At 40.0% G+C, this 18,848-nt stretch overlaps 1 protein-coding gene across 3 annotated transcripts in view; it reads left to right on the top strand.

The window, feature by feature from the left end:
- The window catches only part of GRIP1 (glutamate receptor interacting protein 1), a 682,693-nt gene that overhangs the window by 394,667 nt on the left and 269,178 nt on the right, over positions 1–18,848 (top strand). Inside the window, exon 1 of one of the 3 annotated variants that reach the window (XM_042992700.1) lies at positions 15,376–15,436. The exons of the other annotated variants lie outside the window; for them this stretch is intronic. Within the exon in view, the coding sequence (XP_042848634.1) occupies positions 15,382–15,436 (55 nt within the window). The 5' untranslated portion in view covers positions 15,376–15,381. Of the gene's footprint in view, positions 1–15,375; positions 15,437–18,848 lie in introns of those variants that run through there. 3 annotated transcript variants of the gene reach the window in all.

Here is an 18,848-nt window from a genome sequence, read left to right as displayed (position 1 = left end):
GAGATTTACCTAGATAGATATATGGAGATATAGATATAGATTAGATATAGATATAGATATAGATATAGATATAGATAGATAGATATATATCTCACATACGTACATATATATATATATATAACTGTTTTAGACATTAGTATATATAAATTGTAAATATTTTGTAAATTTTATATATGATAATCTATGTAACAGTTTTTACAAGCCTGTGAAGTTGGCAGGGCAGTATTACAATTCACATTTTATAGGTGAAGGATCTTAGGTTTGGAAAGGTTAAGTGACTTCTCTGAGGCCGTGTAGCTAGAAATTGATGAAGTCACATCTCAGACTAAGGACTTTTGAATTTTACTATTTATTCATCCATTCATTCATCAAGTGCCTTCAGTGTTCCAGTTACATGTTCAGTGTTATAGATTCAAGGACAAAGACCCATCTCTTCCTTAGGGAGCTCCCAGCCCAGTAGAAGAGATTAATAGGTAAGTAGTAAGCACATTTCACAGAATCCCAGGCAAGGGTGAAAGCATGGATTTTGGAGTAGACGGTGTATTCTGGATGTTTCTTGTCATTCTGTATGGCTGGATCCTTACAAATAGGATTGGTGAAACTGGAGAAGCAGGTAGGGACCACTTCACAAAGATCCTTGAAGGCATCACTACAGAGATGGAAGGGTTTCAGGGGTAATCGATCTTATTTTAACGTTTATTTATTTTTGAGAAAGACAGAGAGCTTGAGCAGGGAAGGAGCAGAGAGAGGGGGACGGAGGATCCCAAGTGGGCTTCATGCTGACAGACCATTTTGGCCAGAGAGAGCTCTTAAAAATATCCCGAGAGACACTGGGAAGGTAGCTTCACATATGAAGCACAAGGGGGAGATTCTGTGGTGTATGCTCCCAAATCCTTGCTGCCTGAAGCCTTTTTTTTTTATTTTATTTTTTTAAATTTACATCCAAATTAGTTAGCATATAGTGCAACAATGATTTCAGGAGTAGATTCCTTAATGCCCCTTACCCATTTAGCCCATCCCCCCTCCCACAACCCCTCCAGTAACCCTCTGTTTGTTCCCCATATTTAAGAGTCTCTTATGTTTTGTCCCCCTCCCTGTTTTTATATTATTTTTGTTTCCCTTCCCATATGTTCATCTGTTTTGTCCTTAAAGTCCTCATATGAGTGAAGTCATATGATATTTGTCTTTCTCTGACTAATTTCGCTTAGCATAATACCCTCCACTTCCATCCACGTAGGTGCAAATGGCAAGATTTCATTCTTCTTGATTGCCAAGTAATACTCCATTGTGTGTGTATATATATGTATATATATATATATATATGTACATACATATGTATATATATATACATATATATACATGTATATATGTATATACATATATACATATATATATGTATATACATATATACATGTATATATATGTATATATATATATACACACCACGTCTTCTTTATCCATTCACCCATCAATGGACATTTGAGCTCTTTGCATACTTTGGCTATTGTTGATAGTGCTGCCCAAAGCCTTTTAAACACCTATTATCTACTGATTTTTAAGGCAGTGTTATCCAATGTAAATATAATTCAGGCTACAAATGCAAGACCATGTATAACTTATTTTTTTCTTTAATATAAGTATTTTTAATGTTTTTAATTTATTTTTGAGAGAGAGAGAGAGCGTGAGCATGAGCAGGGGAAGGGCAGAGAGAGAGGGAGACACAGAACCCAAAGAAGGCTCCAGGCTCTGAGCTTGTCAGCACAGAGCCCAATGCGGGGCTCAAACTCACGAACTGCGAGATCATGAACTGAACTGAAGTCAGATGCTTAAAGACCTAGCCATGTAGGCCCCTGCCTTGAGGTACTTCTGCTGTATATTCTGAAGCCAGGAAGTTTCTAAAACTTTCTAAGAAAACTCCCAAGAGACTTGGATCATACGGCCAAGATGTATGCTTGGGGAGAAGCAGGAGATACAAGGTAGGCTCTGGGAGCCCAGAGAAGATTCAGAAATGGAAACAGAGGCCCTAAGCCTGACACTACTTACTAGAGCTCTCTTAGCCAAGGTCCCCCCACATGGTCCTGAAGCATCCAGACCCCATAGGTGACCTTACACCTGAAACCCCACCCTATTCCAGAATACTTATGCCAGACACTGGGAGTGCCTACTTCTGGATTTTGGAGTAGACTGGTGTTTTCTGGGTGTTTCTTGTCATTCTGTATGGCTGGATCCTTACAAATAGGATTGGTGAGACTGGAGAAGCAGGTGCCTGCTTATACCAGGCACTGGGAGTGCCTACTCCCAGCCCTTGGTTAATATAATGCTTCCTAAAATGTCTATTTATTCAGCTTCTCTTCTGCAAGAAAAGGCCTAAGGAAGAAAAAATCCAGAGGTAGTAAGGACTTCCTGCAAGTGAAAGCTGTTGCAGGACCCCACTACCTGGAGCTGAGATGCCTCCATTAGGGCTACTTTCTGGGCGTACCAGTCTGAGAGCTGCAGCTCTTGGGTGGTTAGTCCCCAGTCTTTTACATCCCAATGTATACTGACTAGACCCTTTGAAATAGGGCATTCTTGTTCACCTGGTCCTTTCTTCTTGTAGTGGCCCCCTTCATTCATTCTTTCTTTCATTCAACAACAACAAAAAAGCTTAAGAACCTACGGTTCTCCCAGCCGTAGTCCCTGAGATCCTCAAAATGAAAAGACTGCCTGTGTCCTCCAGAAGCTTTCAGTCCCCTGGAGAGTTGACCGTGCAAATTTACAATCGTTGCTCCAAAGTGCAGTGGGCAAATAGGAGGAGGAACTCCCTCAACTGCAAAATGGGGGTAATAATTTCACCTGCATAGACTTTTTGTGAGGATTTGCTGAGGAAATAAATGTCAAGGCTTAGACCATGCCTGGCACCTGGAGAGCTCCACGCAAGTGCTAGCCATGCCGTTGCTGCTGCTGGCAATGACAATGACGATGGAAAACCTGAAAACAGTCATCACAACCCACGGACCTCATGGGTTCCCTCAATTCTAGTCAAAACTCAGGTCCCTCCGACCTCCTCCCCACCTCTCCTTGACTTTGACTCTTGGCTTTCCCCTACACTGCTGATTTCCTAGTGCCTCTCTACCTGTGCTCCTGTTGTGGATACTCAGGTGAGTCCTTGCATTGCCATGGACACAGATTGGTCATAAGCCATATAAGAATTCTGAGGGGCCCTCTGCAAGTTAACCCTCCCTGTCCTATGATGGGAAGCTGGACTTAGTCTTGCAGTCACCTGGTCTGTCCCTGGACCTACCTGAGCCCTGTGCTCCCGCTTCTGATACTTTGCTGCCCTCTAATAGCTGTCCACCCCATTGCATAGCAAGAACACAGAACCTGCTTTGCTCTTGCTGGATGGCAGGGGCTTACCTACCTGGATCTTAAGAAGATGCCTCATGACATTAAAGGGGGACACTTGTAGGGATGAACACAGGGTGATATACATAGGGATGAATCACTGGAATCTGTTCCTGAAATCATTATAGCACTGTATGCTAACTAACTTGGATGTAAATTATAAATACATACATACATACATACATACATACATACATACAACCTTGAAAGTGGAAAAAGGAACACAAACTTAGGAATAGATCCTCAGCTTCCCTAAAGGCCAAGTAAATACAAATTTTTCATTAGATTAACAAGAGAATGATCTTTTGCAGAATTGGTGATGGTCATTAGAAATGGACATGTTCCTATATTGTTGGTGGAAGTCTAATTAGAACAATGTTTGGGAAAAGCAATATGGAATGTCTATTGAAGTTTTAACATCAAGCTGTATAGATTGAATATCTATAGCTTTTTGCATGCCAATCATTCCCCAGTAAAGGGGTTAAATTTGAAAAAAAAAAAAAAAAAAAAAAAGGAGGGGGAGGAGGAGGAGTCTCATGAGAAAAAGAGACCCAATGTAGAATATCCCTCCACACCAACTTGTTTTCATTTATTCCTCATTTCTGCACTCCTTCCATCTTTATAAAGGCTTACCCCCACTTTAGGCATTATTACAAGGTTGGTCCTCTTTTTCTTTTAGAGGAAAATAAAAGAAACACCTTGACATTTTTTTCCCCTCAGAATCAGTGATTCGTGATTGAAAGCATTTGCAAAACATCCCCAAGGAGACCTTAGTATTATTTTTATTGGGGGGGGGAGTGAAAAATAATGAGCAATATTTTTTTTAACCGAGAGAAAAGGGCCCTTCTTGGGTGGAGTAATGAACTTAGGAACACAGCTAAGAAACCTTTGAGATTTGATAAAATGTGGATTTCCTATGAGGGAAGCGCAGAAAGAGCAAGACCTTTCTTGTCCTTGTTTTCTGAGTCTGTGCTTCTTACATAACTATATTATTACAAACGGTGTGCACTCTGGAACCTCCTAACTTTTTTTTCAACACACATACATACACACTCACTTGCATGTATATATACATATATGTGTGTGTATATACATACACACACATATATGTATATATACATGCAAGTGAGTGTGTATATATATATATATATATATATATACATACACACACATATATTTAAATTTGAATATTATCATTTCAAACCCTCCTACCCTTTGTAGAGCACTTCAACAAAGCTCCTTCCTCTTCGTTATCTCATCTGATCACCGCAGCAACCTTATAAGATAGCTGAATAAGATAAGATAGTATTATAAGAGAAGGGCAGAACTGTAGGGGATTTTAGAGAGAGAACCTTATTTTGCAGGTCAAGAATCTGTAGCCGAGAAAGAGTAGTAGTCAGGGCACTTCTGATCCCAAGTAACAGAAACCCAATTCAAGCTGGATTAACAAATGGGGGATAATATTGGCAAATATAACCAAAAAGTCCAGGCTGTTAGGCCTTTGGGAATGGATTGATCTCGATATTCCAGCAACATCTTCAGGAATCCATCACTTTCCATCTCTTGACTGTTTTTCTCTGTCTTGGCATGGATCAAGGGTCACGTCTCCCACAGTGGTGTTAAGATGGCAGTTCTTGCGGAAAGAAGCATATCTCCCTTACAGTCTTCTAGCAAATGTCCTAGGATTGCATCTCATCAGGCAGCCTTGTCTGACTGCCTATTTCTGGACCAATCCATGTGATTAAGTGGACCATGTGCTTACTTAGTCAGACCTAATGGCCTGGAGGGGCAGTTAGAGGGAGTGCCCACCCCGCCCACACCATATGGACTGAGAGTGAGTCCTCAGAAGAAAATTGAAGTGTTGTTCTTCTTTAAAGGGAAGGTGAGTCTCGATGCTGCCCGGACATAAGCAGTTTATAAGGCTCTATGTCATTTTATGTAAAGTGGTTCTATAGTTTGTTGTTTAGAATCCTGGTGTGTAATATATATTGTTCTGAGTTGACGTTTCCCCCGCTATGTACTTTTTCAGCACAAAGTACATGGTCTTTTTCACCTTTGTACTTGCAGGGCCCATGGTGGTGGCCAGCATAAAGGAGGTGCTCAGGAACTTTCCCCCAAGAGCACACGGCCAGTCTGTACCACATCCAAACTTTAACCTGAGACTGTCTCCTTAGGACGCCTTTCAGTCCTACCATCCTATTTCTCATGTGTAATTTTCCATTTTCATACTTTCTATCATCATTTCAGTGTTATTTGATCAAAATATTAGAGTGGGTGGTGGCATTGGCCCTCCAATTGCATGTGTCTTACAGGTGGCTTGAAGGAGTGAAGGAGTTATCCATTTCATTGTATCAAATATGATAAGAAAATCAAGACTTACTTTTCCCTCATTGCATTCAAATTCTTTAGATTGCCATATATCTACAGGATACATACCCTTCAACTTTATTTGAATGAGCAAAGTATCCTAGAACTGAGGTGGCTGTGAGGTGTCGTTTGTTTTTAATGCATGGGTTCTTAACCATGGAAAGGGTAACTTCTATATCAACAAAATGAAAACTGTCAAAATAGCAGCTAAAACAGCAACAAGGTTAGTTTGGAGGTTAATTGTTATATAGTACAAAGCCCTGTTGAAGACGGAATTACCAAGTTATTTAGCTGTGTGCTCCTGGATATGGAAACTTTTAAACACAGACACATCTGTTATCTTAGGGATACATTATATCCTTGACAGCCCACAATTAGGAGCGTTAGACCAGACTCGACTCTCAAGATGAGCTGTCCTTGCTACCTTTCTCTTTCTGCTGCCAAGCCAGAGAGAATCCTTTTCAATTTTAGCATCTTTTACTTTGGATTTTTCTTTGTTGCTCCTCCTGCTACTGACTTCAGTGAAAAACTAGGGTTGCTTCTTCATATTTCGAGAACAACAGGGTCCTTATGAATCATCTTGTCAGAAGCACCAGGAATAAATCTGAGGTGTACTCTGGAAAGGAGGGTACATGGCATGTCTCTTTTTTTTCCCCCTCCTCAAACAGGTAGCCTTCAAGAAACATATTATTCGGAAGAATTTGCTCTTAAAGAAGCAGAGATTCCCACCCCCTCCCCCAAAGCTGTCAACTTCATCTTTTACAGAAGAGCTTTAGAAACAGTATTGCTTATAAAAGAAGTCCACTAGAAAGGAAACCCTCCAAAATTATTCAACAAAAATTTTATGAAATAGGGTCCATGTGCTGGGTGCAGTCCTAGGCAATGAACACAGACAAGAAATCCTGTTCTCATTTGGAAAAAAAGAAAAAAGGGGTGGGGGGGGGGGTTGGGAAGCTCTAGGCTGCAGAAGGGCAAACAGTAAACAGATAATGAAAATAGTGTATTAGATGGTATTTAGTGATCTGGGAAAATAATAAATCCACAGGTTGTAATAGGCTGGGTATGGAGGGCAATATTGGAATAAGCACTTCATGCAAACCTCGTTGGGAAATCCCATGTCTTCCCTTGATCTAATATCGCTTCCGTGCACACACCATCACTCCTTATGGTTGGACTTTTGAGTTAGTTCTGTGTCTCGCCTTCTTAGTAGCACAGAAAATCCCTGCACACATCCTGGGAGTGTGGAAAATGAACAGTCCTTTAAGTCAGCATTAGTCCATGCCCCTACAGTTAGTCTTTTTAATAATGAGAGAACCTCTCCTGTTGGACTTCCTTTTTTTTTTAAATTGAGGTATAATTGACATGTAACATTGTATTCATTTTATGTGTACAATATAATGAATTCAATATTTGCATATATTGCAAAATGACCACCATATTGATACCAATAACTCTTGTTAACGTCAGTCACCATACATAGTTAACAGAATTTTCGTGTGTGTGATGAGTATTAAGAGCTATTCTCCTAACAACAACAAAAAGAAATTAAAAAAAAGAGAGAAAAGATTTATACTCCTAGCAACTTTCAAATATATGCTGTAGTAGTCCCTATGCTGTACATTATATCCCCAGGATTTATTTATCTTATAACTGGAGGTTCGTACCTGTTGACCTGTTCACCCATTTCACTCACTCACCATCACTTGCCTCATCTGTTTTCTATACTTATGAGATTTGTTTTGTTTTGTTTTTTAGATTCCACATGTAAGTAAGATCATACATATATGTCTTTCTCTGTCTGACTTATTTCACTTAGTATAATGCCTTCAAGGTCCATTCCATGTTGTCACAAATGGCAAGATTTCAGTCTTTTTTATGGCTGAATAATGTTCCATTATATGCATATATGTATATAATCCTACACACACACATACATATATATGCATATATACATATATGCATATATATATATACATATATATATATATATTTCTTTGTTCATATATCCATTGATGGACACTTAGGTTGTTTCCTTCTCTTGGCTATTGTAAATAATGCTGCATGAACCTGGAGGTGCAAATTTATTTTCAAATTAGTGGGGGTTTTTTTTCAGATAAATACCCAGAAGTAGAATTGCTGTATCATATGGTAGTTCTATTTTTAATTTTTTGAGGAATCTCCATACTGTTTTCCATAGTCACTGCACCAATTTATGTTTCTACCAACAGTGTGCAAGGGTTCCCTTTTTATTCACGTCCTCGTCAACGCTTGTAATTTCTTGTCTTTTTTCAATAATAGCCATTCTAACAGGTGTGAGGTAATATCTCACTGTAGACTTGATTGTCATTTTCCTGATGATTGGTGATGTTGTCATGTATTTGTTTATTATATGTATGTCTTCTTTAGAAAAATGTCTATTCGGGTCCTGTACCTATTTTTAGTCAGGTTTTTTAATTTAAGTTTAATTTGAATTCTTGTTAAAATACTGTGCAATATTGGTTTCAGGAGTAGAATTAAGTGATTCATCACTTACATACAACACCCAGTGCTCATCATAACAAGTGCCCACTTTAATACCCATCCCCCATCTAGCCCATCCCCCACCCACCTCCCTCCATCAACCCATAGTTTGTTCTCTATCATTAAGGGTCTCTTGGTTTGCTTTTCTTCTCTTCCCCCCACTTCCCTTATATTCATGTTTTGTTTCTTAAATTCCACATGTGAATGAAATCATATGGCATTTGTCTTTTTCTGATTGACTTACTTCGCTTGGATTACATTCTAGCTCCATCCATGTCATTGCAAATGGCAAGATTTCATTCTTTTTGATGGCTGGGTATTATTCCATTGTGTGTGTGTGTGTGTGTGTGTGTGTGTGTGTGTGTGTGTACCACATCAATTGACGGACATTTGGACTCTCTCCATAGTTTGGCTATTCTTGATAATACTACTATAACTATTGGGGTACATGTGCCCCTTCAAATCAGCCAGATTTTTTTTTGCTATTGAGTTGTAAGAGTTCTTTATATATTCTGAGTATTAGCCCCTTATCAGACATATGATTTGCAAATATTTTTTCCCATTCAGTGGGTTGCCTTCTCATTTTCCTGATGGTTTCCTTTGTTGTGCAGAAGCTTTTTTACTTGATGTAGTCCACTTTTCTTCATTCTTGAAATAACATACTACCTCCAGGTGATCTGCAAATTGTTGGTCAAGGTATTTGGCATAACCTGGGCAATCTGTTGTCATAATACATGAGATTATTTACATAAAGTATCCTCTAATTTTGCCCTAAAAAAAAAAAAGTTTGACTAATACTGCAAAATTTGAAAAGTAATGCTGCCCCCAAGACCTACTCAGATATTAATAAAAATTTTAAAAACTGTTGGCCACTGATTCTAGGATGAGTTCACTGGCATACCTAGTATGGGGCCCAATGCCCCAGTGTCTAGAACAGAACAGTCAATAAATGTTTGCAAGAGAAGACTTCTGTGTATAGTGACTATGCAGGTTTCAACCAGATGCTGGCTCTCAGAAGGGGAGAATGTTGAGAGGGGTTTTACTGGTGGATTTGAAAGGAATGACTTAAAGGAAGAGGGTGGTGATTAGCGGGTTCATGGAAGAGGAGAAGCCATCCTGTTGGGGACAAAATGAGGGGTGAGATTGGATTCCAGGATAATCTGAGATGTCTATGAAGGGTGCCACAGATCTGGGAATCAAGGATCCGGGAATGAGGTTTGGAATGAGAGCAAGATTGAGTTGAAGGCCAAGCTTTGGGAGTCAAAGTAGAGAGGTGACCGCTGGAGTCTAGAGTAGATACAATGCTGCAGATGGGGTAAGGCACTCTGACCGAATTTGGGGAAATGCCATCATTCAGGAGTGGGAGAAGGAGGAGAGATGAGGGCAGGAAACAGGAGTTGAAGGCAATTACTTCATGCCACTGCAATCATGGAAGACTTCACAGAAAAGGGATCATTTTAGTTGTTATTAACCCCAGCCCTACCTCAAGAGCCTGAGCTCTGTAACCAAATGCCAAATTTTATCATTGTATTCCCTACCAAATACATAAAAACTAATGAATTTTTTTACTATTCTCTGTTCTAGGCATTTTACGTAAATAGCTCAATGAATTATTAAAACAAGCTGGGAAATGATTTTCACCATTTTAGAAATGAAAAATGAGAGGTTCACTCACTCGCTTTATGTCACCTGGCCATTTAGTGGTAAAGCACAACTCAAAGCCAGTTTGATTCTAAAGCCTGGGCTTTTGGCCACTGCACCGTCTTCTGTCTTCTGTCTTTACTGTGCCCCAGTAAATATTTGATTTAACCTGGTCTTTTGTAGGGTTGATTTCTGGCAGGTTTCCTCTTGTGCTGCATTTCTCGTTCTCTACATATTCCATTCTTTAACATTTCCAACCAGATACTTTTAACTGAAAAATCTCTAAAGTTCTTACTTTTATGGGGGCTTTCCTGGCCTTCTCATGTTAACTGCAGGCAACCTTCTTCCCCTGGCCCCGTGAAGAGCTTCAGAGCCCTAACGAGATAAGCAAATAACACATAAAGTGTGCATTATACCCTCCCTTTTATAGCATGGCACACCAGGGGCTCAGAGCCACTAAGTGCTTTTTAATCACCCCAGATTTGCCAGAGTATGTCCTAATGACACTTCCTAAAGGGCATCATTACTTCTACACAAATGTTTTCTCATAAAATATTTGTTAAAAAATGCCTTATAAATCCTGTCTTGGGCAATTACACCAAATCTTCACACCCTTAGAACCTCTATCAGCAAATTAAGTCTTGCTTTTCCTATTTCTCAGTAGTCCTCAGCTGCAGCTTGGCGATGACAGGTTGTGTCTGGAGTCCAGTCTAAATGTTTGGTCTCACACTGACACACTCCGTGAACGGAGTGGCAGACAGTGGTCACGAGAATTAGAATATGTGTGAGGATCATAGTTACTCTCAACATCTTTGAGAAGGAAACTAAAAACGACTGGTTATAATAAGCTGTGGATGAGTCAACAAGATTGCCGGTAAGTAGCTGAAAAAGACATCCTGGTCACATTTTGAGACCTCCGAGAACACTGTGTTCTAAAATGCTCTAAAGATTTGGGAGATGCCTAACAGCTGCCAAGTGTGAGGGGGAAAAAATCAGTATACTGATTCAATACTAGCTGATTCGAGATATCGTGTGCTGTCTAAATAATGGCCTGACCATGTTAAACAATTTCAATCAATTGCATCCAAAGAAAAAGAAAGGTAATAGCTAAATAATCAAACAAGTAGGATCTATGAAATGTATTTGTGACGGACTTACAAAATCAGTTGAAATGAAGAGGAAAGTACACAGTATGTGTGTACTTTAATCAAGTTGATTCTAGTAATATAAAGTAGTGGGGTATTTGTTTGTCGAGTTGACCCCATTGTTGTTGTTGTTTTTTTTAATGAATTTCCCAGGTAGAAGTATATGGCAGGAAACTTGTGACTTATGATTTATTAAGAATCAGAAGAACTGGGGGCACTTGGGTGGCTCAGTCGGTTAAGTGCCGACTCTGGCTCAGGTCATGATCTCGCGGTTCATGAGTTTGAACCCCGCTGGGCTCTGAGCTGACAGCTCAGAGCCTGGAGCCTGCCTCGGATCTTGTGTCTCCTCTCTCTCTCTTCCCCTTCCCCGCTCACGGTCTGTCTCTCTCTCTCTCTCTCTCTCTCTCTCTCTCTCAAAAATAAAAAAAAGTAAACATAAAAAAATTTAAGAATCAGAATAATCTGCAAACAGCAGTGTTTATTTTGGGGGGTGGAGATTTTACACAGAAGAAAGGTAAGAATCAAGGAGATGAGAAAAAGTAGCAGGATAAGGTAATTTGTACCATACTGTCACTGACAGTGATACTAAAATATTTACATTAATTTTGTTTTTAAAAAGGGGGGTGGCACCTGGGTGGCTCATTCGGTTAGGCGTCTGACTTCAGCTCAGGTCATGATCTCAGCGTTCGTGAGGTTGAGCCCCGTGTCAGGCTCTGTGCTGATAGCTCGCAGCCTGGAGCCTACTTCCGATTCCGTCTCCCTCTCTCTCTGCCCCTCCCCCACTCACTCTGTCTCTCCCTCTCTCAAAAAAAAATAAAAAAATTTAAAAATAAAATATTTAAACACAAGTATGACAAAGATACCACTCTGGTCCCTGGAGGAACCTGTCTTAACTGCCTCCAGTTTCTGCGTCCTTTTGGTCACTGTGGTTGTAGACACACTGGCTGCACCTCAGCGGGGCATGGGTGAGGGCAGAGAAGAAGGGGTGGTTGAAACGGTAGACTCTAGATTTGCCTCCTATCATAAAACGTAACTGCATAGAAATGGTCTTTGTTAATGGGATTTTCCCCCTGTAATCAGGATTATGTTTTCTATCCGTGGAAAAGAGGCATAGTAAAAAAGTAAAGAGTAAAAAGAATATTCAGCCAGGGTGAGAAGCCTTGGATTCTTTCTAGTTCTTTGCAACTTAGTAGCTGAGTGACTTTGATGAAAAATGCTCTGAGAACCAGGTTCCTTATCAGGAACAAAAACCCATAAGGGAGTCATTCCAGTGATGCATTGTGTGTGAAAGTGCTTTATAAACACACACACACACACACACACACACACACACACACACTCACACACACTCTCTCTCTCTCTCTCTCTCTCTCTCTCTTAAGAAAACTAATATTTGAAAGAAACCCTAAAATAAAAATTATCATTTTAAGGGAATAATCAACCTTAAATCCAGCAAGCACATGTTTTCATATATTGAGGGTATTTTTAAGAAAAGAGGAGTACACTTCATCAGCTGTTTTCCAGATCACTTTGGAGCTTAATCAGATATGTGTATTATACCATTTTGCCTGCTTGTATCTCTACAGTTCCCACATGGTGACCCTCAAAGAGCATGCTGTTAAGTTTGGGCTGGCGAGACAGCTGGGCCATCGTAATTGTCGCAGTTGATTATGGGATTCCAAAGACACATACTTCTATTAAACTGGTGGCTGAGAAAGGCAGGTTACTCTGCCCAGTGGTAGCTTATGTTAGGAGACCGTGGTCTTACCCACTTGAGACCTTTGTCCGACAGGCCAGTAAGTTTTGGGATAGAAAAACTTGCCTGCTGGAAGCTGTTCTGCGAGCATTAGAGTCCAGGATGTGAGGCTAGGCTGGAATTAGGTGAAGGGCTTAGGATAAGAAGGCAGAGCTGGGAATGGCTCCCAGGGAAATCTCTGAGGACCAGAGAGGCCAAAAATGGAAGAAGGTAGACACAAGTGGCAGATTCCTTCATTTCCTAGAAAAGGGTCAGTCCGGGATGCCTCTATTTCTGTAAGATTCCTGGAGCTGAGCCTGAGTGGTTTAATAGGATATATGTGGATTGGCAGCCATAATTTCCAAACAGAAAAAAAAAAATCCCCTAATTTGAGCCTCCAGGAACCTTTCAAAGGGCTCCAGGATAGGGTTTTTTTCTCCTGCCAGAAAAGTAGATATTTTAGTAGTTCTGAGGATCTTTTTTAGGACCAGAAGACAGAGCTTTTAAAAAGCAATTGAGCATTCTAGTAAAAGAGGAAATATTTGATCACTTTAGCCTTAAGGAAGAAGCAAATTAGATCTGAGTAAGCATAACAGGAGGGGGCAAGAGATTCCTGTATGATTCTGAGTTTTATTTGAATAGACATTAATAAAATGGGCTGGAGTGGTGATACTCCCCAGGCAAGATTTTACTAATGCTATTTGACAGCTGCATATTCTGAGTACCTAGATTTCGAGAAAGCTGTTAGTTTTGGGGAAGGATCTTTGAAAGACCTAACTATAAATATTTATCTCACTTTCGCTAATAACCCAATTCTCTAGCACTAAGGTACATTTCTATCAAAGCAAAAAAAAAAAAAAATCAAGAAGGCTAACATATTACTAGGGATGACCTAATAAAGATGAAAATGAGATGGGTTGAAATGCAAAAACAGATTTATGCTAATTGAAACAGTTATAAAAATTTGATTCTGCAATACAATCCATTTAATGTACTTTCCTATTGATTAGTAGTAGCTGACTGCTTTAGCTAGACCATCTTTGGTCAGGGAATTCTGTTCTTTTCAAAAACCTTTAAAGTAGATGCTTACGATATTCAGTTATTTTTCACACAGATATTATTTTTCTATTGGACCCCAAATAGCATATGCTTTTCAGTATTGGCAGATTGAAATTGTTTGACTTAATCTGGAATTTATGAATGAAGAGGAGAAAGTTTTATCGCTAAATTTGGAATATTGGATGTTATTTTAGAAACCAGCTTGGAAGGTTTTTTTTACAGCCTTAGAGTAGAGAATAAGACCATTTGAATAATTCATATAGTCCTAGAAATATTAATCAAATAGTTTGGACAGTGATATATCTTTTCATTTTGACTAACTGCTAATTTTTTTAAGTTCCTGACCAACTGTGATTTTTTTTTTGGGGGGGGGGGCTCTGAATGTTTGTGTTAACTCCTGTGGGAGATTCTTGGGTTTTGATTAAAATTCCATACCAAATGTTAGTTTGTATTGACTCAATGGTGAGTAGGCTGGTGCAAACAGATGAAGAAATGTGCCCCTCCTTCCTGTCATTTTGTGAATGGATTGTGAGGGGTTTGTTAATTTCCTCTTCACTCCACTGGAGCAGATACTCATGAATATCTGCAGTGTCGCAAGACTGTTTTATTTGCATATTGAGAAGAATGGCTTGGTGGAGAGTTGTTTGGGAAATAGGATGATAAAGTACATTAAAAATAGAAATACTTGGCCTTGTTTGCATTTATTCCTGGTATCTTTAGAAACAGTCTTCATTGTGTTGCTCTCCAGCCAAGTTTTTTTTTTTTTTTTTTTTTTTTGGAAAGGGTAATTAAGGGGGCTGGGACTCCATCTGCCTGATGGCCCCCTTGCCTGAGCCCTTTCCCTTAGCCCTTGCTGCATTTCTTCTCCAAAGCTAGACTGCCTTGCCCCCACAGATTTGCAAAGTGCCAAATAGGTCTTTCTGACTCTGTTATAGGGCTCTTTCCCTCCTGTTTTCTACTGAATCCCGAAGATAAACTGCCTCCCTCCTTTGCCTTCCATTCTTGTTAAGAAAACATGGTATATGATACATGCATTTCTTTGTAAAGTGAGAGTGCGAGCATCTCAGTAACATTTCTAGTGAAATGAGACACATAAAGCACCCTGACTTCATGCTGAGACGGAAGGGAGCGGGGGTAGCTGAATCGGCTGGAATACATAGCCCTTTGCCTAAAACTGAATGCATCGCTCAGTGCTTAGTATTAGATTTATGGAATGGCTCCTCTCCCAGCCTTATCCCTGCTTTCCACAATTTGGTGCTTTGTTGCTATCGAAACAGCCTTACTTTCTAAGCTATTGTGATTGTGCAGGGGGAGGAGGCTGGGGCGGGCGGGCAGGGCTAGTAGTAGTGAATGACACAGCTTTGCCAGATGACACGGAGCGGACCTCTGCATCAGCCAAGAGGAATTAAGCTTTGTCACTCCCCACTGGGACTACCTTTCTCCTGGTATGTGCACAAGGAATTCATATGCTGCTGCTGCAGCCACCAGAGCAGAGCCCTGAGTACACTTTGCCACAGAAGACAGTGAGCAAGAATGATAGCTGTCTCTTTTAAATGCCGTTGTCAGATTCTGAGGCGACTTGCGAAAGGTACCGTGATTTCCTTGTTATTCGCTCAGCCAGTCTGGTGCAGTAGCCTGTAAACACAGTGTAACGGTTTTTACTTTCAAATAGGACTGCCTTTACAATTTATTGTCAGGCAACAAAGAACTCAGTGAGATATGTACAGACATATACGTACAGGTGGAGTCGGCTTTGCTTTTCATCCTTACGTCCCGGTCGTGTTCATGCTGAAATTAGGGGGAGAAAATGTGGCTTGTGCGATTGCCTTTCCTTTTCGTAACGACTTCTTCGTTCGTTGCTGAAAAGAAAATGTGTTTGGGTCCGGTGCTGAAGTTAATATGAGAAACCGTCATTTTGCATACTGATTAACTGGTCAAGAGGAATCAAGTGTGTGTTACCGTCCTTTGCATGATACCTGTACTAAATGCAGCTGGCAGCTTCAGGACGCGCACAGCTGGTGAATCTACAGAACCGTTGTTTATTCTATTAATTTCTAACATCTCATGAGCTTTCTCCAAGGACAGCTTTCTGGTTTTTTCCCTACGTGTTAGAATTGCATGTTCAGAAATGTAGGTAATTTGAAATGCTCGGGTCCTGTGTGATATTTGAAGAAGTTTATTTGCAAGTAAAAACCGTTGCTCTGTATCTTATCGTCAAGAATTACTGGCTTGAGATTGTCTTTCTTAGAACTCTAAGATATCAATCACATCTCTCTGTAATATTCATATTATGCTTTTCTTTGAAATCACTCTATGCCATCTGATTTTACTTTGTGTGCATTCTGTCCCAAAGTTAGTGAATCGTTGCTTTAAAATTCTGTCCTGGCTACGTACAGATAGACATGTGAGCCCTTTTGCTTTCTTTCCTTGAGATAGAACATTCTTTAGTGATAATTTATTATTAAAAAAAGAACACTTTACCATTTGTGTACCTGCAAATGTCTTTCTTTTTTAGCCTGTAATATAGACTACTGTCAAGTAATTAATGGGTGTAATTATGCACTAGAAGCTCTGAACCTATAAATATGTTAATGGATGCTATTTCTATCAGTTTAGCTTGACATATCAGAGTTCTTTGATCACCAGCAGTGCAGCTAAAAATGCAATTAATATTTTATTTGGCAGAAGAATGAGCACAAAGCAAATAGTGAGAAATAGATCTTGAGTCAATAATAGGAAAGAGAATAAATACTGTAGCCCAACTTACTGAATGCATTTGCAAGTTGTTTGGATAACAGAACAAGTCTTTTTAAAAGGTACTTTGGGGAAAATATAGGAAAGACTATCCATTTTAAATGAGGCTGTTAGCACAAGATGGTAAATTCTGTTTTGACTTTATCCTCTGCAATTGGTATAAACATAGAATTTCTGTTTGTGAATCACTATTAAAAAATATCCTTTATGTTATGGTTTTGGCTAAGACTTTTAAAGACAGGACTCTTAACCTAAAAAGTTCTTTTCTTAACTGATTTTAGCATCTTCTTGTCTCGATGTTGAGAAGTTGATGCTCCTCTTATGTTATAATCATGAAGCAATCATTTTTAGTCATGTGTATCAGAACTTCTTTTTTAAATCCTACCTACCAGAACCAGAGTGAACCCAAGCAATGTTGTTACAAACATTTTGTTTTTAACTATTACCAGTTTTTGGAGTCCTCTGGAAGCATTGGTCCCCTGCAGTGGAAGGAGATTTAAATGTTTACTAAGAGAGTTGTGAAAAACCTTGATAAATGAGTTAAGTATTGATACCTTCTCTGTAGTTGCCATTTCACTTTTCCCCCCCAAAATCTTTACATCTGCTGTTTTCTGTTTGGTACTTAGCTTAGCTGCCAATTAATGACTCAAATAAAATCTATATGTAGAAAGTTTGCCATAATTTGACTTCTCTTGTGTCTGACTGCATGTGAATCATTGGCAGGGATGTGAAACATTGTGTCTGAGTAGTGCAGCACCTTACCTTGCGGTCCACTCCCAGCTCTGTCAACCAGGTTCAAGGCTCACCAATACTACTGTTCATTGAGTTCTTTGAACCCCACCCCTCTCTGTGGTGCTGTTGTTCTTAGACTGTAATAATAAAACCAAGAAATACAAGTTAAGCGGGAGACAGGAAACCACCAAAATCCTAGAGGGCAAAACAGGTAATTACAATCTTAATGCTGCTTCTTTGTTTTTGGTTTCTTTTTTTTGGGGGGGGGGGGGGCGGGGCGCGAGGGAGGGGATGATGGGTGGATTTGCACCAGGATGAAGTTCCTTTCTTTCTTGTCTCATCCTCCTCACCACACAGTTTCCACACCCTCACTCGCACCCCCCAAACACACGTATTTTTTTGTACTCACTGAGGACGGCAACTACTATACCTTCCCCAGATATTTAGCACAGTGCCCTGCATGTGGTAGGCTCACAGTAATTGTTTGGTAAAATGAACAGGATTTGCATAGTTGGAATTGGTAGGACTGTTGAATTCTCTGGGAGCTCTTAGCAAATGCTTCAAGTTCTTAACTAGACCCCCGGTGGCTAGAACCTTATCCAGGCCTTGGGCCAAGGGGAGGGGAGATGTGCTTCATGTCTCCAAAACTGCCTTGCTATTATATGTGCTTGATGTCTTCCCGAAATCATAGGGCAATTGCACTGTCTTTTTAAGTCTCTTAAGGAGAAAAGAGTGCAAGTAAAGGAAAACATTTTCTACACATACCCACACTCTTAGTAGTTTGTTTGGGTTGTTAGGTTCTTCATCCGTCTCTCTCTTGTCCATTTAACAGTTAACTGTTGAGTACCTACTGTGTGTTCCAGGCACTACCATTTTTTGCACTAGAATCCTGGGCTGGGCTTTTTATAGGCGTATCAAGCATTTTTTAATCAATGTGTTTTTAACAGTAAATAAGTGGTTCTTTATCTGAGAATAATTTAAAATTTTTTTAAATGTTTATTTAATTTTTGAGAGGGAGAGACAGAGCGCGAGTGGGGGAGGGGCAGAGAGAGAGCGAGGGAGACCCAGAATCCGAAGCAGGCTCCAGGCTCTGAGCCGTCAGCACAGAGCCGGAGGCGGGGCTCGAACTCATGAACAGTGGGATCATGACCCGAGCTGAAGTGGGCTGCTTAACCGACTGAGCTACCCAGGCGCCCCTATCTGAGAATAATTTTAAAGGATCATCCCATACAGAAGCGTGGCCCACAGTATTGCAGCAGAATGTGTTTTAGGTGAACCTAACACTTCTCAGATTTGGGAATCGAGTGTTTTTCTTATTAAGGCTTCAGGGGACTGTTTCAATTTGTTTGCCTTATTGGTCCTCTACCAAGGTAGAGCCAGAAGAAAATAACCTTCACCCGAAAGGCCTGTCCCTACCAGTAGGAAAGGCCTGTCCCTACCAGTATGAGGGGAACTTTGGGCCAACAATAGACCAAACACCATCAGAAACATTCTTTTACCCCTGGTATTGAAAT

This window comes from Panthera tigris, chromosome B4, assembly GCF_018350195.1.
Source record: "Panthera tigris isolate Pti1 chromosome B4, P.tigris_Pti1_mat1.1, whole genome shotgun sequence".
In the NCBI taxonomy this organism is placed as follows: Eukaryota; Metazoa; Chordata; class Mammalia; order Carnivora; family Felidae; genus Panthera; species Panthera tigris.
The sequence above is the reverse complement of the archived record's forward strand: the minus strand, read 5'-3'. Positions and strand labels throughout refer to the sequence as shown.